This window comes from Branchiostoma belcheri, unplaced genomic scaffold, assembly GCF_001625305.1.
Source record: "Branchiostoma belcheri isolate BF01 breed outbred unplaced genomic scaffold, Haploidv18h27 scaffold55, whole genome shotgun sequence".
In the NCBI taxonomy this organism is placed as follows: domain Eukaryota; kingdom Metazoa; phylum Chordata; class Leptocardii; order Amphioxiformes; family Branchiostomatidae; genus Branchiostoma; species Branchiostoma belcheri.
The window spans coordinates 129,627-150,982 of NW_017804187.1; the positions used below are offsets into that span (position 1 = coordinate 129,627).

Below are 21,356 nucleotides of genomic sequence, written 5' to 3' on the forward strand. Positions count from 1 at the left end.
GTGTGTGTGTGTGTCTGTGTGCATGCGTGCATGTGTGTGTGTCTGTCTGTGTGTGTGTGTGTGTGGGCATGTGGAGTGTATAATATTATGTGTGTGTGTGTGTGTGTGCGTGTCCCTGCTGTGTGTGTGCGTGTCTGTGTGGATGTGTGTGCATGCGTGCATGTGACTGTAACACTGTGTCTGACTTGTACCTGTGCTGTATCACACCTGTGGTATTCCCTGTTCCCACCTGTGCAGGTATCTACCTGACGACCATCGCCATGACGATTTGTGACGAGGTTCACCTGTTTGGATTCTGGCCCTTCGACGTGAGCCATACCGGAGAGAAACTTCTCTACCACTACTACGACAAGCCCGTAAGTCTTCTCTTCTCACCAATCAGGACATAATTTCTGATTTTTTCATTGTTATTTTATGTTCACTATTTTCCCTGTCACTTTTGTACTGTGAACTTATCAGCACAGTTAACAAATAATTCCTGGACTTTCTTTTTCCTGCACCTGTCGCCACTGTGAATATATAGTTCCCTGAACATGTCCATTTTTCTCAGACCATGAGAGTTTGATAAAGTAAATTACAGTAGCTGCCTGTGATTCCCTGATGTGATTGGTTGACACATGATCTCTTCTGACCAATCAGAACATAGATACTGTACCTGCGACTCTCTGTTGTAATTGGTTGGTAAGATCTCTTCTGACCAATCAGGACATATACATGTAGATACCTGTGATTCCCTGTTGTGATTGGTTGACCAATCAGAACATAGATACCTATGATTCCCTGTTGTGATTGGCTGACGTTTTATCTCATCTGACCAATCAGGACACAGATACCTGTGATTCCCTGTTGTGATTGGTTGACACATGATCTCTTCTGACCAATCAGGACACGAAGATGAACCCGAACCTTGACCCCGCCTTCCTGCACAACCTGCCCAAGGAGTTTCTCAAGTTGGTGGAACTGCACAGAAGAGGCGTTCTTAAGATCCACCTGGAGACTTGCCAGCAAATGTCTTAAGAATCACCTGGAGATGCTCCAGGAAACTTCTTCAAATCCACCTTAAAATCCACCTTGAGATTCACCAGGAGACGTGCCAGCAAACGTTTTAATTCTTGTTCTGCGGATCACATATATACTTTTATATGGGTTGCACTTACAGTACCACCCATATAGCACCCTGTATATGGGGGTATTTCTTATGCAACACATCACATGATCACACCGCAGCGAAACGCAACGAATGTGGAAGCAAGACTGAGTGATTCGGTTGAAAATTCCGGTGAGTCAAATTTTGAGTTGAAGAACAGTTTAACTTCTTCAGAATGTGAAATTAACTTCGCCACCGCAGGGCAAAAAAAGTCAAGGGTCTGTGACCTGATTAAGACATCAAATTATTTGCAAATATTGTGTAAAAAAAAATGCCAGCAGGACAAAGATCCACCTCGAGACATGCCAGCAAACTTTTAAGATCCATGCACTTGGAGAGATCTTAATACATGCCAACTGCTTGAGATTCACTATGTGCAATGGTAGGAAATCTTCAGGAGTGAAGACAAGATGCTGTGCCAAGAACCACCTGAACACCTGGGTGGCTACTTCAGGTGTTTTTAGTAAGGCCATGTTGATTTGATTATATGGATGACATCCTCCGGGAGCCCCAAAACTGATGCGCGCGTGACGAAAAAAAAAAGTTTTGACAAAAAAAAAAGTTGTTTTAATTATGAAATCTACGTGGTCATGAGGGTTGAACGAATGGGACATAATATAGTTTGGCGAATAATCTAATCTTCAAGTTCATTTCCTTACAATTTTGTCTTTTTTCGTTTGATTTTGGCATTCTACGACATTGGTATAGTTTTTACTTATTTTTTTGTAACTTACGGTATATTTTTGCTCATTTTGCAACTGTTTTGTACGATTTACAGTATGGTTGAAAACTTTTTTTTTTTTTTGAAAACGTCCGGAAATTCATGTGCGCGTGGATGGCATCCATGTCAACATGGCCTAAGGAGTTTAACTTTGCGCTGTCTACAGTGCACAGTGACACAAATTGTTGTACATACAAATCTCAACTGGCTACATGTAGCATTTAAATTGAATTTCAGTACTACTGAAAATGAAATGTGAGGACTTAGACAGTCCAGTTAATTGCCAGATTATGTGTAGATGTGTTTTTATGCCTATGGATGATTAAGTATTGTTAGATGAACTTATATGTGGAAGAATTTTACTGTTCTATAAAGACAGTCTAAAGAGTGAAGATAAACTGCATGTACTGATCATGAGAGGAGGACTATGCCAGGTACAAATCATGTGAAATAATCCAGGGACCCTCACAAGTTGTAAATATGATGTTTTTCAGAAGAAATATCTAAACATATTCCTGGAATTGCAAAACCTGTTCCTGGAATGGCAGTCATGTTTGCTGAGCAAATGTCTTACCAAATTAGGAAATGTACTTTTTCTGTACAAGTCCAAATTAGGAAATGTACTTTTTCTGTACAAGTCCAAATTAGGAAATGTACTTTTCTGTACATGCCCAAATTAGAAAATGTTACCAAATTAGGAAATGTACTTTTTCTGTACATGCCCAAATTAGGAAAATGTACTTTTTCTGTACATGCCCAAATTAGGAAAATGTACTTTTTCTGTACATGCCCAAATTAGGAAATGTACTTTTTCTGTACATGCCCAAATTAGGAAATGTACTTTTTCTGTACATGCCCAAATTAGGAAAATTTAATGTACTTTTCTGTACATGCCCAAACTAGGAAATGTACTTTTGCATAGATACTCAAGTTATAAAATGTACTTTTACTGTACATGTACATGCCAACCTCTACACCCAATTAATAAATACCAGAAATTTGCATGCTTCATCTGTAAATGTTTTCATGTACTTAAAATTCAGCATTCAGGGCTGCAAAGTTTTAACAAAAGTTTTAACATTGATGTCTGTATAAAATATTTAATGTACATGTCAAAGAAATCAGAAATATGTTGTTAGATTAGTTTGAAGTGTGGAAAGAAAGAATGTTAGCCTCTAGAATCTGGAAATAGACTTATTTGATGTAAATTGAATATTATCTACATCAATGTATGTATAATGTATGCATACAGTCATGAGAAATGTTGCAAGCTGACTTTGTGTTACCTATAGGATATAGGGTAAATACTCTTACCCCTATATCTTATACTTAACCAACCTGGTGAAACTATTTTCGTATATACCGTGTCTGTTGTTTCATGGATGTAGTTTTTAGTAGTCACAGGGCTTCCATTCCAAACACTGACCTCTGACCTGGCCAATGACCTCATGATTTGTTGACGTCTCTCACCATGGTAACTGGTGTTGGGTTACAAGATGTTTATACTCCTGTCTGACTATATATATGAATGTATTTGAGTAAGAATTAACAGAGAAGACCATATGAGAAGGTGAACATTATGCATTTGCTTTGCAAATGTTACCTTTCTAATTCTATCAGTGTTTTTCAGTGAAGAGTACTAGTACCAAATGTGATGTGAGGTGTGTCAAAGTTTTTGGGTTTAACTGTTTAATACTAGTACTCAAATACAACAACAAAACTAGGCTTGTATTATACATACATATATATTATTATCATAAAGGAGGTTGCATATTGTATCAACAGTCAATTTTATGTAAATTTCAGGGTTATACCCAGAGAGTAAGGCAGGCTGAGCAGATTACTTATCAACCAGAAAAAAGGTAATGAAGACAAGTTGAATGAATGAATGAATAAATTGTTTTATTCGGGTTAAAATCGCATCCTTTTTGGTGAATTGTGTATTTCATTACAACACTTAATACTTTTTAGACAATGGTAGCATTTACATGTACATTGAATAACTTATGAGAAATTCTTAATGGTTCTTGTAATGTCTCAAAATAATGAGTACACTTAATAAGACATTCGTAATGGTTCTCGTAATATCTCAAAATAATGAGTTAACACAGAATTCTTTCTTAATGAGAAACATCTTTAAAACCTAAAACCTTAGTTTGAACTCTTCTTCAACATTTTCTTCCTTTGTTGAAGCCAGTCAGATATTCAACGTTTAGTCATTATAAAGTAATGGATGAAGTTTTATATAGCTTTGCATCCGTGTGTTATAAAAAGGGTGAAGAAGCTATCACTAATCTACAAAATATATTTCCACAATCGTATAGTGTTGCAACATTATTCTTAATTTTACACGTTGTACATAACATGTGATCATCTTTGCATTTATAGCATGAATATGCAATAAAGGTTATCATTATTATCATGTCGTTGGCATGACATGACTAAATCACGAGGCGATCACGCGCCCTTCACGTGACGATCACGCGCCCTTCACGTGACCTTCTTAGCCGTCCACCGCGACCTTGGCGTCCGTAAGAACCTGCTCCGCCCGGCTGCGGATCTCCCCGACCCGGCTCACACCCTGCTCGAACACGGCAAGGTTCTTGTCAAAGTTCAGCAGCGCCCTCTGACGGTCTGCCCAGGTGTTGCAGTGCTCCCGCTCCACAAGTTCCCGGTCCGACTCCTTCTCTCGCACAATCCTTTGCAGGCTGAGCTGGAGTCTCGGAGCTCGGCTTGGGAAAGGAAAAGGCAGTCACTCAGAGATGGCAGACTTCACCCCCTCACTGACACACACACACACACACACACAAGGCAGTCAGAGATGGCAGACTTCACCCCCTTACCCAGACTTCACCCCCTTATACACACCGAAGGCAGCCAGAGACGGCAGACATCACCCCCTTACCCAGACTTGGCAGACCCAGGCAGTCAGAGATGGCCTTACCCACACACAAGGCAGAGACGGAAAGGTAAATCATGCAGATGCCTCTATCGTACCAAGGCCAAGTTCATACCTAATGATCTCCTTCAGAGCCAGGTTAAGATTGGCGACCTCGGCCACGGCCTGTGTGACCTGGGGCGCGGTAACGTCACCCTCGGGACACAGGGAGAAGCTGTGGGCGCTGGAGAACATCAGGTGGAACGTCGTGCCGCCTATGGACGGAGAAACAACAGGTGGGGTCATGTGGCGCCAACCTCGGAACCAAGAACCAAGGCCCTGCATATTGGGAAGGCACTTAACACGATTTTCCTCACTTTACTCAGATCTATTGTTCATGCGCTTGTCTACGTTAGTCATACTCTGTGCCATTTGTTCTAGAGTTTGAAATTGTCTTTGAAAACGTCCGTAATGTTTTGAAGATCAGCTAGCTTTGGCGTACTTTGTCTGCTTTGGTGAATGTTAGACATCCAGGTAAATATCTCAAGCAACTGGATATGATTTTGGAAACGGTCAGACGTTTCAGGTAGCATCCACTAGCTTTCGCCAGTGACTGAGAGACCAGAGGAAAAATGCAGGTTTATAAGCACAAACTTTTGATTGATGTGCAAATAAGTGAAGACTTTGCATACTTTGTCTGCTGTTTATTTCTACCAGGCAGTCTGAAAGGGTCTTGGCTTCATCGCAGCCAAACAACGCTTTGAACCTCTTCAGTCCTTCCTGTAGCTTCTGGTGCTCCTGCTGCAGTTCCGCTAGCAGCTGACAGGCGTCGCTGTACATCTCGTCTAGGTGCGGCACCTGCACGCGGAAGACCTGGACGTTTTGTTGTCCGTGAGTCGGAGATTCTGTCCGGTGGGGAATTGGGGAGAAAAAAAGTCAGGAAAGATTCCAGGGTCTAGGAAAGAGCTATCTACCCAACAAATCAATCAATCAATCAATCAATCAATCAATCAATCAATCAACCAATCACTCAATCAATCAATCAATCCATCAATCAATCAAACAATCAATCAACCGACGCATCAGTCAACTAGCAATCGCCACAAACAAACAAAATTCATGACCCTAGCATCTCTAGATATCAAAACCGGAAGTTGCGCTGCAGTTCCAAGGTCAGGAACTAGGGGGCCCAAAATCTCATCATTTCCAGTTGTCGTCACACCCTCCCAACGTTAACACACCAAGTATGAAACCAACCCATCCAGCCGTTCCTGAGTTATCTTGTTGACTAACAGACGGACAAACTGAAAACCTCCAATCACTTTGATCTCTGTGTTAATTATGTGTTGGATTAAAGTTCAACGTTTTACTATGATTACTACCAACACAGATGAACTCTCATGAAAACAAATCAATTGATCAATTAATCAATCAACCAGCCAACCAACCTACCAACCAACCAACCAACCTACCTACCTACCTACCAATGCACCAATCAGTCAACCAGCAATCGCCACACACAAACAAACAAACAAACAAACAAACACGGCCTGTAACAACTGAATTGTCTCACCTGCGACTGACTCCCGGCTTCGGGCCCGTTTAATACTCATGAATCTTACTGACGTCACTTGTGCGTCACTTCCGGTTCCGCCACGTGACAGCGGAGGTTCCGTGACCTTGCGGCGAAGTAGGGAGGTTTTCTACAGGGGGGGGTGTCAAGTTACTTCTATATATTATCAAGTCTGTATCGCCCCCCGTCCCACGGTCGATTATGATTTGTGTGGTGGACGTAGATTGCCCTTTTCACAAGTCTCAATTCTCATTTTCCTTACGCGGGTCAGGTTATTCCATGTCTGTATGGTACTTTTCCTTTATTTCTTCCTTCCCTTTTCCTTCACCGTCCTTCCTATCTTTTACTAACAGAAATCGTGTTTTCTCTGTCAAACACCTCTTGAACTAACGATTGTTTATCAGGCAAGCAGTAGCCGCAAAAAAAGTTAACTTAGATACCTCGTTCGCCGCCGCTCTCCCCTCTCCCTCGGCCTCAGCCTCCGCGCCGAAACAGCAGCACAGAATCCCCATCTTCCGGGGGGCATGGGGTCAAGGTCAGCCTGAGGTCAAGGTCAGTCAGGTGCTCAAGATCAACCTGGTGCTAAAGGTCAGCCTGGAGCTCAAGGTCAGCCCGGGGCTCAAGGTCAGTCTTGGGCCCAAGGTCAGTCCGGGGCTCAGGCCCAAGGTCAACCTGGGATCAAGGTTACCGCAGCCCGTCCGTTCCGCTGTTCTATCTGTGACCTCCTGGCTGTGTTGTTAGACGGACGCGTCTGGATCAAAGCTGCAAAGGAAGTAATGCTGAAGTCACAATTCCTAACGATAAGTATGATAAAAAGGCAACATAACGCATAAAAAAGTTGGAAAGAAAACTAGTAATGAGCACTATTTGTGTATATTTATATTCTTGATATGAAGTATTTGTTTATCCCTTCACACCTAATACCCGGCCGGGCCTGGGCGTTGTGACGTCAGCATCGCACCAGAACTTTGAGCTCTCAGTGATAACAGGAAGGCTGTTATCTCCAAACAGATGCGGGGTGGGAGATCGTAAAAAGTAATTATTTATGTAGAGAGTTAACATGTCAGAGGAGTTGGTCCGCTATCTCGGGTGCGGCAAACTGTACTCTCCAACTCCCTCGGCATGGTATCTGTCTGTTTGACCAATTTCTACTCTTTCCAGCTGACTCCCGAAGCCTGGTAGAGGCTAACGAAACCCGCCCACCCGAGTCGGTCGGTCGCTGGCATGTCTTTCGGTGGCAAGACAGTATCCATTAGCCAGAGAAGGTCGGCAGCCACCGAAGGTTGGTGGGATTAGCGACAAAAGAACGGCTATAGGCATATATAAAAAGCTAACGATCATTCCCCCCAACCTCTGCTTGGAGAGTAGGCATGTCCACTTTCCAGGTGTGTGACGGCGGTGATCACAGGTAACTTACCTGCACGACTTCCGGGTAGTTCCCACAGGTGAGAATTTACCTTACCTGCTCACCTGCGCCCTTTCATCTGACCGCCGTGACGTAAGAACCCCGTTAACCTGTCCTGTCCGAAATAACCTTGGGATCCGGAAAGGCTGGCGACGCCGGAATTTTCCGGACGCGGAAATTTTACTTTAGAAACTTCTGCTTGAAGTTTTCCGACCACCTGCGGGTTAAAGGTCACCAGGTGGTCACGTGCACGTGAGCTCACGAGGGGTGCGGACGAAACCATTGAATGCCGGGGAGTAGTTTTTTTAACTTTTTAACAATTTATGCAAAGGTTAAAGTGTACCTAGGATTCCTGTTTGTTGTTTTTTTCACAATAATTGCTTCATGCACTGCCACGGCTGCATGAATACACACATGCCCACAGGCGCTAGATACAACCAAGGAGGTTCTCCCATTCTACCTCTATGATATAATTGAACACCTGCGTGAACAATATGGGCATTGTCTGTAAATATTAACCGTAGTGATTTGTATGTAATCTGTGTGTCGTATGTTTGTATGTACCAATGTCCATGAAGATTAGTTGCTCACAAAAGCACTGCTGTAATGTCAGCTAATGGACATAATGAAGTATCCAGGTGATACCAAAGCAGATGTTGGGGCCAAGCTTGTTCTCTTTATCTATCTCACCAGGTGTGTGCTACAATGTACTCAGAACTGTCTGGGTCATTTCCAATTTATCAGTCCTGTCAAACTTTCACCCTGGACTTGAATGAATGTCACATAAATTTATGTGTGCAAGGGGAGGGGTGTGGAGTCAAGACCTGTGGTTGTTTCACCAAGTAATAAAGGTCTCTGCATTCATTCATCTTTTTCTTTCCATCCTTTGGCAGACTCAAAGGTGTAACTTAGAACCCACCACACTTATTAATTGAAAACATTCTGGGTCCTTCCCATTGTGAGTGGGCAAAGTCTTGTGTAGGTCTTTGGGTAAAGAGAACAAAATCAGCTTTAGTTGTCACCAATTCAAATTCTTGGTTCTTGGAGACGTGTGACGACTCTCAACCGGTTTGTCTTCCTAGTGTCTTTTTTGACAATTGCTTCTTTAAATTAAGAACAAAACTCCAAATTTTCTGCAAAAATCCAAGAAAAGGGAAATCCAACTGGCCTTACAACACATGCCATGGTGAAAACCATAGAAACTCTTACATAAGTAACCGTTACATGTAAAACAACAGACACTTTGACAGTTTCTTCTGTTTTTTGTTTTTTATTTCTGGTGACGTCTGATTACTGAAGAAGTGGTTACAAACAGAACCTTGGTGAGCTGTACAGTCGACATTTATAAGTACTGTCTCTCCACATGACAAACAAAAGAGCTTTTAATTAATTAAAACATCGCACATCGTTTAATAACATCCCGCCCTACTGTATGTACCCTTACAGGCAGACCCCAGTGGAGATAGAAGAATATACAAACGGCACGCGGCCCGTACTTGCAGATGGTGAAAAAGCCCGACGATCAACACAGCGGCTAAGATGGCAGCAAAATTATTGAGTGTGAAAAAATCCACCCGGAAATATCCCCCTGCTAAAGCGCCCCCACCCCCCCTTTGTCGCTGGCATTTCCCCGTATGCTAGTCCATTTCGCCCCCCTCCCCCACCACTTTGATTCCCCTTAGCTGTGTCTGCACACTGCAGCCCGACCCCTGACCTCTGGCCCCCCCCATCCCTGACCTCTGACCCCCAAACCCTGACCCCACCTCTCACAAGCCAGACAAACTAACCTCTGTAGGCATGCATGAACAACTTTCAACGAAACACTTAAAATTTCTCTGAGCTTCGGGAAGGATTTAAATACTTTAAATACAAACATATTTGACCGAAACGTTACGTACTGTTTGCACCCCCTCCCTAATCAATTACCCACATACATAACGAGCTTTAATTTAAAACGAATACATCGAGACATTTGGGTGATACCATCTAACAAAAAGGGGTGGGGACACATAGTTCGTAATTTACAATGAGGAAAGAGAAAGAGTTGGGGAAGGGAGGGGAGACTGACACTCTGGCTTTCTGTTGGGCCTTCTTTGCACCTTCAAGTTGTAAATATATTTGCAAACCTGCCTTATTTGGTGTGTTATAGTCTCCAGCCAATCAGAGCAGACCCAGCTCATGAATATTAAGCGGACAGTACCTCACAGGCCTCTGATTGACTGAGAGCCAGTTTGGGACCATATTTGGAAGAAAGATGGTATTTTTCATGAGTCCAAAAACTGGACGGGGATTCTGTCCAAAACTGCCCAAGAAGTTCAATATTAGGTTTATGTGGACCACTGGTCACTATAGACAGGGTTTTTGTGCTTGTGTCAATGGGAATCACCAAAACATCGGTCTTTATATAGAGGTGGTCACTGTGCAGGTTTGACTGTACTAGAATATCGATGGTCCTTATACAGAGGTGGTCACTATGTAGTACAGCTTTGACTGTGTATCGATGGTCCTTATACAGAGGTGGTCACTAGTACAAGTTTTGACTGTGTATAACTATAATATGGCCAGGTGGTCCATATACAGAACTGGTCAGGTTTAACTGTGTATAATATTGACCAGGTAGTTCGAAGGCCTAGGAAAAAATGTTGCGTTTCCTGTTTCAGTCCTAAAAAAATTACACACATTTTTCAGGACTGAAAAGGACTTTTTTTCTTATGCCTTACACAAATGTGGTTTGACTGAAGATACAAAAAGGACACTCAACAGGCCAGCGCGTCAGGGTGCTTACAGAGACCTGGGGGTTTGTGGGTGTGAATGGGGGGCTGCTGAGGGTGTGGAGGGGGGGCTGCAGTGTGGTGACGGCAGGCCCAGTGACGGCGTTACATGGCGTATTTGTTGGTCCACTCCTTGGCTTGTTCGTTGTATTTCTTCTTGTCCGTTTTGTAAATCCGGGCGATATCCGGGACCAGCGGGTCGTCTGGGTTCGGGTCGGTCAACAGCGAGCAGATCGACAGCAGAACTGCCGGGAAATAAACAAACAAACAAACAAACATCATTCAACACTGCCAGGAAATAAACAAACATCAGTCAACAGCGAGCAGATCGACAGCAGAACTAATAAACAAACAAACAAACATCAGTCAACAGCGAGCAGATCGACAGCAAAACTAATAAACAAACAAACATCAGTCAACACTGCCAGGAAATTAACATCAGTCGACAGCAAAACTAATAAACAAACAAACAATCAGTCAACACTGCCAGGAAATAAACAAACATCAGTTAACAGCGAGCAGATCGACAGCAAAACTAAATAAACAAACAAACAAACATCAGTCAACAGAGAGCAGATCGACAGCAAAACTAATAAACAAACAAACAATCATCAGTCAACAGCGAGCAGATCGACAGCAAAACTAATAAACAAACAAACATCAGTCAACACTGCCAGGAAATTAACATCAGTCGACAGCAAAACTAATAAACAAACAAACAAACATCAGTCAACACTGCCAGGAAATAAACAAACATCAGTCAACAGCGAGCCGATCGACAGCAAAACTAATAAACAAACAAACATCAGTCAACAGCGAGCCGATCGACAGCAAAACTAATAAACAAACAAACATCAGTCAACACTGCCAGGAAATTAACATCAGTCGACAGCAAAACTAATAAACAAACAAGAGCATGAAACTGAAAAAAACTTTCTCTAGTACAACTATGACTGCACTTCTTTATGGGTTTTCCTGATGTAGAATTTACTGCTTTCAGATCTTTCGTTTGACATGGCCGGTGACTTTGATATTGTGGGCTGGTGACCTATGACCTGTGACCTTACCTTTTGATATTGTGAGGGCTGGTGACCTATGACCTGTGACCTTACCTTTTGATATTGTGAGGGCTGGTGACCACTGTGACCTCAAGATGTCTAGACAGATGCTGCCGTTACTATTAATGTTGGGGTGGTAGATTTTTGTTGTGAATTGCACCTGCAAAAGGGAGAGAGAAATACGCCTTATTATATATATACCTGTATGTCTATATGTAGTTAAAGGCCTCTGATAGTTGCCATACTTTTGTTGTGTCAAATAAAGTTCTATATACAGTTCTAAATTCTTTTCGCCTGGTACCTTGCACTACTATACAAGACATAACTATGGGTATCATCAGAGGATAAAATTCATGACATTGAAAATGGCTGTTAATCGTGCATCCTCAAAACCCCATCTAGACCCTTACTCTTACCTTGGGTGGTTTGAAGGGGTAGTCTGTGGGGAAGTGGATGTTCAAAAAGAACACTCCGCCTTGGTAGGGGCTGTCCGCCTGTCAGCATTGGGACAAAAATAAGTCAGATTAGTAATAATTCAGATTGATACAGTAACTAACAGTAGTTCAGAAACAAAAGACTACTTTGTGAGGGGGGTGAAGGAAGCTATATACATCAGGGCCCATCACCCTTCACTTAACCGCGACGAGGGCCAACATCGGCTACCAGATACCTCTGACCCAGTGTTGACGTCACACTTCAAAGAAGCCACGTGACAAGCCTCACTGGGTCAGTCTACTGAGGAAGACCAGAGTGACTGGTCGAAAGCTCTAGGTGAGAGAACTTCTTTGTGTTGGATGTAAAGTTTTAATTTTAAACAGACACAAAACGTTCAGCATTGAAAGGTTTCCGGCACAGTACATTTACCATTAAAATTTGCAAGGCTTTCCCAACCCAAAGTAAGCGTTATGTATGGTTTCATTCATGAGTTATTTCATACCAGAACTGTTCACTTACCGGGCCCATGATCGTTGCCTGCCAGTGAAATACTGTGGAGAGAGGAAAACATAAAAAACATAAAGACCAGTTGGAATTTGAACTTCAAGATCACAACAGTCTTGATTATTGAGACTTATGAAAGTAGAATTTTAGTAGAGTTCCAGAAGAAAACAGTGCACAAAATGGTGAAGAAAAAAATGTGTGTTTGTGCAATTCCCAGTAGACAGAATGTCACACATCCTCCATACTGCTAGCTTTGTCTGTGGGTCTGAGGTGGTAGAAATAAGGGGGTGAAGTCTGCCATCTGCATTTGCCTTGTTTGCTGCCTATCTAATATTTGTAGCCTTAGTGTTTGAAAGTGTGTGCAAGCGTTTGGCAACATGTTTTGAATATGTGTGTTTGAAAACATATGCATGCATTTGAAAATGAATGTTTGACACACGCATGCAGGTGTTTGAATCATTATGTTTGAAAATGCTTGTGTGTGTTTGCAACCGTGTAAAACTTACAGTCCTCCCCTGCTACTGGTCCAGCGGAACACTGTGCGGGGGGGTCCCGACCCAGGTCCTGCAACTCCTGGGGGGGGCAGAGGGGGGGTGAAAAAAAGGAAACATGGTTATTATATGGACTATTATATATGGGAGAACTAGCTTGTTGGCAGAACGTACTGCACCTGCGCGAAACCTGTAGTGTATTGTACATAGCACCTCGGCAGAACGTCTCATATAAGGTCGTATTTGGGCATATAGGGTTAACATCCCATCTGCAGTTTCCAAATGCTATGTTGGAGAAAATATCGTCTGCAACAGGCAAAATTCTGATTCAACGTTGACCAAAAATCCAACGAAAACCGTGAAAAATGGGTTTCACACAGGCACAGTACGTTCTGCCGATGTGCTGGGATAATTAAGATATAGATGATGCAAAGAAAATGTCCTTAAATGCCCTGGATTGCTGGATTGACACACATTTCGCTCCTGTAGCTAGCGAGGCCATGTGAAGTTGAACTCGCTGGTCTGAAATAGCTCAATGTTGGAACCTAACATCTGAAATAGCCCAGTGTTGAAGTTGAGTCTGTTGGCTCTGCCCTACTCTAGACAGGAAACTCCCTCCAGCCAGACATGGCTGGCACACACACAAAAATGCACCCCTGACTCACACACTGTACACGAATGTGGGGCTACGTTTAGGCTTACCGGTATCAGTGGTTACGAATGTGCAGCTATGTTTATGCTGAAATTGTTTCTGAAATGTGTTGTAAATGATGTTTTGGAAATTAAGATGTCACACAAAATGACTTAAACACTGTATCCAAATGTGGTGCTATGTTCAGGCTTGTCAGGGGTTACGAATGTGCAGCTATGTTTAGCTTGATGATGCATGGTTAGGTGGAAGTGGGCAAAAAGGGGCAGAGACCCAACATGGAACAGTGTGACTCCTGAGCTAAAAATACACACAGCTCTGCACAATATGGCAGCAGCAATGGGATTTATTGGTTCTCAATTACTACCAGTACGTTTTTTAAACGCATCCAATTCAGATTTTAGGGCTTGGAAACCAGTTTTTTTTCAAAGGTAATATTCTAGTCACTTGTGTACATACTAAGTTGAAACAACACTATCCCAAATGTATATAGACATACAAGAAGCAGAAATTCCTAAAATTGTGACGAAAAACAGTTACTGGAAGGATCCAGAGATGATTTTAGGGTACCACCAGACTCTTCTCGGGGTTTGTGTCTGCAGTTTAAAATGCCCAATGTATCAAATACTGGTTCAAATGTGCATATTTGAGGCAGTATGTGTCAATATCATAGAGATTGCTTTAGTCAGAATAGTCAGGAAACACAACATTTTTTCCTAGGCCTAACATAAGCGTGACCCAGAACAATATGTTGTATGAAACACACCACGACCACGGCATGGCACAGGACAACCTTCAAAATCAATAAAGGAATGGCTTCACAGAGATGACAGCTGCCGTCTGAATTATTAAAAAGCACTATTAAAGCTTAAATCTTACATCATGAAAGATGCAGAATGATATTTGAATGTTATACAAGACTTGCAGCATCGCTATAGTACTATGTTGATGGAAAAAAAGGACCAAAACATTTGTCTAATTTTAGACCTCATCCTTCATCGTCACATGACAGGTCATTAGCATATTGGTGATGACTTACCTCCTGATGCCCGATATCAGTATGCAAATTAACTTACAGGTGCAGTCTTAGGTTTAGGTAAAGACAGGGCTCAAAATACTGGGTGCATGTGCACCTTAGTGCACCCAAAATTTGAGCTGTGCACCCATTTTTTCTATGGATTCACTGGTGCACCCAAATATTCCTGTATGTGTTTTTGTACAGATTAAAATGTATACAGTGTATGTGTATACAGGATATTCTTGGCATCCAAGTGTCAGAAAAATAATAGAATCTTTGTTGTAGTACTTGTTTAAGATTTTGAAGTTAGCTTCTATTTCAGAATCAAGCTCAGAAGAAGAGGTTGGATTGAGAGGTTGGATTGAGAGGTTGAAGTTGGATGCACCAGTGCAACTATTCCCAAACATGAGTTTCAAGCCCTGAGTATCTCCTATTGTAAATACACCAGACCTGCTTCCTGTACTGTACAACTAGACAGTAAACTGTTGTACTGTACAATCACATGTACCTGCCCCAAGGCTAAACCTGATCTCACACAACCTGAGCTCACTACACCCACTACATCAGCGTCACTTCCTGTTTTCAGAGAACTCCTTCCTGCACTGCGCAGTATGCTTTATAATCATTCATGACAAGCAAAAACATTTGTTTTGTTGTTAAATTTGGTTGTGTTGGTTGCATTTTCTTCTTACTTACAAATATGATGTGAAAACTTGATATGAAACAAGCGTCAAGTCCTGTTTTCAGAGAACACCTTCCTGCACTGGGCAATACGCTTTGTAATGACAAGCAAAAACGTTAAACAACATCAATCTGATGTCTACTTTGGTGTTAAATTTGATTGTGTTTGTTACATTTTCTTCTTACTTACAAATATGATGTGAAAACCTGATATGAAATATGCGTCACTTCCTGTTTTCAGAGAACACCTTCCTGCACTGCGTAGTACACTTATATAATCATTCATGACAAGCAAAAATGTTTGTTTTGTTGTTAAATTCAATTGTATTTGTTGCATTTTCTTCTTACTTACAGATATGATGTGAAAACTTGACATGAAACAAGTATCACTTGAGAAGTAAACAACGGCCAAACTGAGAAGGGGGAGGGGGCACTGACAAAACGATCTAGTATTATATCTGGTGTTTTACATTTTCATTACACTGGACATTTTTCTGTAGTACTCTGTACATCTGATTCTCTGTACATCTCTATCAGACTGTGAGTGGGAGAAATGTTAATGGGCAATAATTTCTCCAGTCCTGTACGTTTCTAAACATTTTAAACATTAACATTCACCCTCTACTACCCCACTTGTGGCTGATGAGGCTTTAGGTTTGAATCCTACTCTACCTTAACAAGTAAATACATGGTAAACAAGCTCCTTCTTGCTAGGTTAGATACAGAATATTCAGTGTAATAAGCAAAGAAATTGACTAATAGTGGTTGTTTATTTTTTTCAGTTGATGTTCTTAATTTCCACAAGTTAGAGTCAAATGCTCTGAGCCAGCTACAAGAAGATTTATAGTAATACTGATGTATATCAGGTTAGTTACAAAGTAAGTTAGGATTTCATCTCATTTTTGTAGGCTATTGTGGTCATGGTAACAATGTTAGTACGCTAGACTTTTGAATAAAAAAAATTCCAGATTTGGTTATATTTACAGAAGGATCACAATGGCTTTACTATGCCTTTAGTGTTCTTTTTGTGACATTACGTCAAGGACAATAAAGGACAAATGCAATACATAAAGGACAATGACTTTGTGACATCACTTGAAATTTTGAATCATTTTCTTTAAGTTGAAATTTAAGGGCATGGCACTGGAAGTGCTACATTTCAAGTTCAATTTGTATTTTCAGAGTATAATTTTCTGTGTTGTTGTAAAATTTCTATATTCCCTGATACTTATTTTGATGTTATGCATTCTCAGAGATATTTCAGGCCTCGAAATTAACTTTTTTCACTATTGTCCCAGAATTGTCCCGAACATAGATTTCAATTGTCCCGAACTGAAGATGGACTGTCCCAGCCTGCTTTTCAGGAAATAAGTTGATGACAAAAATAAGAAAACAACAACTGAATTTGTACAACTTGAAGTCCACTTTATTAGTAAATGTTGGGAAATACATGATAATATCATGGGCATGGCACCGTCCCTGATATTTGGAATCCCTGATTGGTCAAATTTAAATGTTTGTCAGAGTATTTGTAGGCTGCCAGCAGTCTGCAGCAGGATGGATGGATCGCGTTCCCAAATGACGTGGATGGTCTTAGAATTTTCCAATTGCCCCAAAATTGTCCCGAAACGTAATTTGAATTGTCCCAAGCTGAAAATTTAGTGTCATTTGACACTGGGACAATGTTAATTTCGAGCCCTGTATTTGTCTTTTGCTCTTGATGTAAAACGTGTTTTCTGTGAAGTCCACAGTGTTCTGCTGTTTTCTGTTTTTCTCAAGATATTTTTCCAGATGACTTTCACTTTCAAACCACTTTCAGTTTCATGCCTGAACTCAAAACACGTGTGAACTCATGCCCAAACTTGTTTTTCAGTTTTATTATTTTACTCCCCGTAATTTTGCTTGTTTAACAGGAGAGTTTTATTTAATATGTCTTGTCGGACATCCTTTCCTAGTCTCATGTCTTTCCGCTAACATAATATAAAATGTCATCCTCCATCCTGTAAACAACATTTATGTAACTGCCGGCCTTTTATATGGGTTTGGACAGCTCAAAACGGATGTACGTAACCTCCTGTCTACATCAGAACACTGAGACAGTCTTTAAAACGAAGATCTGAGGATTTTTTGGCTGTTTTGAGGCGGAATTGACCAGCTAAAACCGGTCGTGCTGAAGTCCTTGTGTTCTATATTTAACGTACGTAACGTGAGTCAAAGGTTACTCGCCATGCCTACCCGAATTCGGGCCAGAAAACTCTGATGTTTTGTACAAAACATGGCCTTGTATGCCACCGGAGCGGGTTTTTCTGAGATTTCTGTACCTGGTTGATGTTTTGGCAGGAAGCGGTGTGAAGAGGAAGTGTGTTTTAGGGGGATTTTCTGACGGTAGTTTCTGGTTTTGCTGACTGGCGCGCGAAAAATATTCATCCCAGAAAAATGCCGGCAGTGCAACACGGAAAACCTGGCGGGGTAAAAACGGAAGAAAAGGCCGTTAAAGAGCCCGTTAGTGCCTCCAAACTCGTAACAAAACTAGATCTTACCTTCGTGATTCTCTTCAGTGCCATAGATGTGGGATTTATAGGGGAAAACTAAATAAACGAACAAGGAAGAGTTCACGTATTTCTTCGGTAAAGATGGCCGACGGTCTGTTTGCCGCTCTCTCCTTCCGCGCTGAGTCACGATAACGTCACTGTGTAGTCCTCCGCCAAATAATTTCTCAACCATAGAACTATAAAACTACGTGAATTACGTTGCAAAAACATAAATATTTACAAAAATATAACTATGGAATAAAATAACGTCCGTTTTGTTGATTTTACGACAAAAAGTGTTAGAAGAACTACTTTGCACAAAGGATAAACTTTGAACTCGGGAACCCATCCTTGGATGACGTAACTGGATTCGTCATGGAGAGGGCGACGGCACATTTTCAGCTTAGTTTAGCATGATGAAAAATAAAGATTGTACTCATATTCAAACCCGGCATATTTTTGTGGCAATAACATAAGCTATAAAATTATTTATACAAATGCGTCATACTGTGTTTCAAAATTCTACAAACCCATTATTAATTTCGGCTAGTTTTACGTTCTAATGCCCCCACTTTGGAAATATGGCGGGAAATCTAACGCTTGAGGTATGACGCAATCGGATAATGCACTTGATTATATGATGTTATGTAATATCATATGTCAACGTCCTAGATTTGTATATCGCATGATAATATAATATATCTTATGATATTATATAATATCATTGCATTATGCAATAGATTGCCGTGGTGGTTCAGTTAGGAAGAAAGGCAACCGACATAAGTCAAGCAAGCCAGGGTTGCTATGATATATAATATATGATGATGTATAGTTGACAAGAAATGGTATGACTAATAATGCCACTATTGAGGAACGTGAAAAATATGATTCAGGCCATGGCCGACATCGTAATAGCCTGGGTACCATCCTATGTGTATGCCGGGGCTCCCATACTCGCTCCCCCTAAAAAAATAGTAAAAATATTTCTTAGGGAGCGAGTATGGGAGCCCCGGCATACACATAGGATGGTACCCAGGCTAACATCGCAACGCAACAGGTCGGTTCGGTTCAGTTCATCCATGGGATGTTCGATCGCCCAGTTCTTTTCTTTTCTTTTAAAATACTAATGTAAATGTATATGTAATTGTACGTGATGTATTGTTATGTCTTACATGTATGTTCCCTCTCCTGGAAGAATACTAGCAGCTGCCACCCTCGGGTGGGCACCTAAAGGAGAGCTTTTCCTCAATAAACCTCAATAAAACCTCAATCTTCCATGTTGTATGATGTCTCCAGAAGTTCCTGTCTCCATGACCGAGCACAGCTCATATCACCTTAGACCCGTGCCCTATTCACTCTGCACTGGGAATCACAGAAACACGTGCTCACAAACAAACAAACAAACAAACAAACAAACAAATGCAAGTACACGAACATACACACCGGCAAACATGCACACACACTACATGAGACAAGCCAATGACGATGAGAGACAGCATAAGACGTTTCTTTGAACAAGCTGTTTATTTTTGTTAGGACAAAGTTACGATCTATCATTCTAGAATTAACTTGTGGGTGTAAAACGAAGAACGCATCGTCAGCGTACCTGCCATTATCGGGTGACAGTTAGTAGTTACTGCATTTTGTACTAGCTTCACGGACTTACTGAACAAAAATAAATGAACATGCGTTTTTTGGATTCACGTCTGCAACGTTATTAGCTATGTTACTTATGCCTGGTATACAAATCTATATCTATATAGTTAGGCAAATACTGATGTATATATAAGTGTTTTTTTTTTATATCGTACAGACAGAGTATCTCCAAGCAGATGTTGGGTGGAAGTTTTATGGGGGTGGTCAAGGAGTTTAAAAGACAAATAACCTCCGTGGTCTGGTGGTGGTTGTCATAGACCCCCAGCCAACTTCCACCCTACATCTGCTTGGAGAATGATTACACACTATTTATCTATCTATAGTTTATTGCTATGACGTTTGCGCGGGTTCTGTGGGCGAAACCACTGTGTTGTAATCCGGGGGAGGGTCAGGTTGCGCCGCCAAGTTCGTGACGCCATTTCCGGGCCGGTAGCCCACCACTTCCGGCGAGGCGGCGAGTACCGCGTTCCCCGTCTCTATGGCAACGGGCGAGGCGTCGTCTGCGTCGGGCTCGTTGCCACAGCAACTGCACCATGGCGACGCGGTTTTTCCCGCCTTTTTTCTGCCCAGACAGAAGAGCCACTTGAGGAAGAGGATGCAGACGACAGTCACGGGGAAGCCCAGGAAGTTGATGGTGGCGATCGCCCAGTTTGGCAGGGAGACTGTAATACAACCATAATACAACAGTAATACAACAATAACACAACAATAATACAACAATAATGACGGGGAAACCCAGGAAGTTGATGGTTGCGATTGCCCAGTTCGGGAGGGAGACTCACTGTGAGAGAGGATCAGAGAGAGGAGGGGAAAAATTGAATGGGTTATCTGAACTTCACACAATAATGCAACAATGGATACTGCAGTACTGGGAAAGGATGGAAGGGGAAACGGGGTTATCTACTTTACTTTACTGCAGTCGACAATAATACAACAATAAGGGCGTTACCTAACTTCCACTACTTTACTGCCCAACAATTGTAATGGATCATTGGATGGAATTCACAGCAAATCGATAATTCGGTACTATATAACGAGTCTAACATCTAGACTTTTAAATACCAATAATGACTTGATATTTAAAAAAGACCCTATCCGTCCCCTACCTGCTTGGCTGGATGGTGGGCAGCCGTCGCTATGGTCGTACTGCGGCGTGGTCTGTCTGTCGGCTGTGCACCCCTGCTCGTCCTCAGCATTGGGACAGTCCGCCGTGCCGTCACACACGTACTGCACGTGCACGCACACCACCGTGCGGCCGCCCGGCGAACTGCAGGGCCGGTAGTTCAGCCCGCATGCAGCGTTCCTCGTACCTGTGGGACATGCCAGATCGTCATTAAATTTTATAGCTCGGGCATGAGATTTCTTATTACATCCATGAAAAATCAAGGTAGTGTTTTTAGTGGGGCAAGGGGACTTAATATTGCCCGCCACACATGGATACAGGCGTCCAATATAAAGTCCCCACCGAATCTGCTTGGAGATTTGGGAGATTGTAGTTTCGGTTCCCCGGACTGTTTACCCTGCCCCCCGTGACGCAGCAGGTGGGAGAACATATTTACGTTTCCGTCCGGCTGGAAAAAACCTACGGGAACGCTAATCTCCAAGCAGATCATACGGTGGCAAGGCAGTATCCATTAGCCATAGGAGTATCAATTCGGTGGCCGTACAAACTCCTCTGGCTAATGAGTACTAAATCTTGCCACCGAAAGGGATCTGCCTGGAGATTACGGGAACGTTAGCCTCTACCAGGCTTCGGGAGGCGGCTGGATGGAAAGAGTAGAAACCGGCTAAATAGAGGGATAACATGCCAGGAGAGTTGGTCCCCTAGAGAGTACACG

General features: G+C 42.1%; 4 protein-coding genes across 13 annotated transcripts in view; 1 reads left to right on the top strand and 3 right to left on the bottom strand.

Moving 5' to 3' along the window:
- LOC109481358 (alpha-N-acetylneuraminide alpha-2,8-sialyltransferase-like) overlaps positions 1-1,694 on the top strand; it is a 12,864-nt gene extending 11,170 nt beyond the window's left edge. For all 6 annotated transcript variants that reach the window (XM_019783904.1, XM_019783905.1, XM_019783906.1 and 3 more), the window contains 2 exons: positions 238-356; positions 886-1,694. In XM_019783904.1, coding sequence (XP_019639463.1) covers positions 238-356; positions 886-1,017 — 251 coding nt within the window. In that variant the 3' untranslated portion in view covers positions 1,018-1,694. The remainder of the gene's footprint in view (positions 1-237; positions 357-885) is intronic.
- The window catches only part of LOC109481374, a 9,489-nt gene extending 1,541 nt beyond the window's left edge, over positions 1-7,948 (bottom strand). Inside the window, exons 1-6 of one of the 4 annotated variants that reach the window (XR_002140894.1) lie at positions 7,737-7,948; positions 6,760-7,081; positions 6,320-6,449; positions 5,439-5,651; positions 4,883-5,021; positions 3,472-4,600 (exon numbers count right to left, since the gene is read on the bottom strand). Coding sequence is in view for 3 of the 4 variants with exons in the window: in XM_019783929.1 (XP_019639488.1) it covers positions 4,372-4,600; positions 4,883-5,021; positions 5,439-5,651; positions 6,320-6,449; positions 6,760-6,831 (783 nt within the window). In the remaining variant the exon portion in view is untranslated. Of the gene's footprint in view, positions 1-3,406; positions 4,601-4,882; positions 5,022-5,438; positions 5,652-6,319; positions 6,450-6,759; positions 7,305-7,736 lie in introns of those variants that run through there. The other 3 variants (XM_019783929.1, XM_019783927.1, XM_019783928.1) reach the window with 3 other exon arrangements.
- Positions 7,949-9,009: 1,061 nt separating this feature from the next.
- LOC109481386 (ubiquitin-conjugating enzyme E2-17 kDa-like) lies at positions 9,010-18,010 on the bottom strand. Of its 2 annotated transcripts, none has more exons than XM_019783944.1 (6): positions 17,872-18,010; positions 12,999-13,065; positions 12,508-12,539; positions 11,970-12,047; positions 11,563-11,713; positions 9,010-10,740 (listed from the first exon to the last, which is right to left on the bottom strand). In XM_019783944.1, exons 1-6 carry the CDS (start codon positions 17,893-17,895, stop codon positions 10,601-10,603), a joined length of 492 nt encoding a protein of 163 aa, XP_019639503.1. In that variant the 5' UTR covers positions 17,896-18,010; the 3' UTR covers positions 9,010-10,600. The 2 variants fall into 2 exon arrangements, with proteins under 2 accessions (XP_019639503.1, XP_019639504.1); XM_019783945.1 differs by having other exon boundaries at positions 11,608-11,713; positions 17,872-18,005.
- Positions 18,011-19,386: 1,376 nt separating this feature from the next.
- Positions 19,387-21,356, bottom strand: part of LOC109481380 — a 7,318-nt gene continuing 5,348 nt past the window's right edge. Inside the window, exons 2-3 of the mRNA XM_019783933.1 lie at positions 20,625-20,828; positions 19,387-20,180 (exon numbers count right to left, since the gene is read on the bottom strand). Coding sequence (XP_019639492.1) covers positions 19,849-20,180; positions 20,625-20,828 — 536 coding nt within the window. The 3' untranslated portion in view covers positions 19,387-19,848. The remainder of the gene's footprint in view (positions 20,181-20,624; positions 20,829-21,356) is intronic.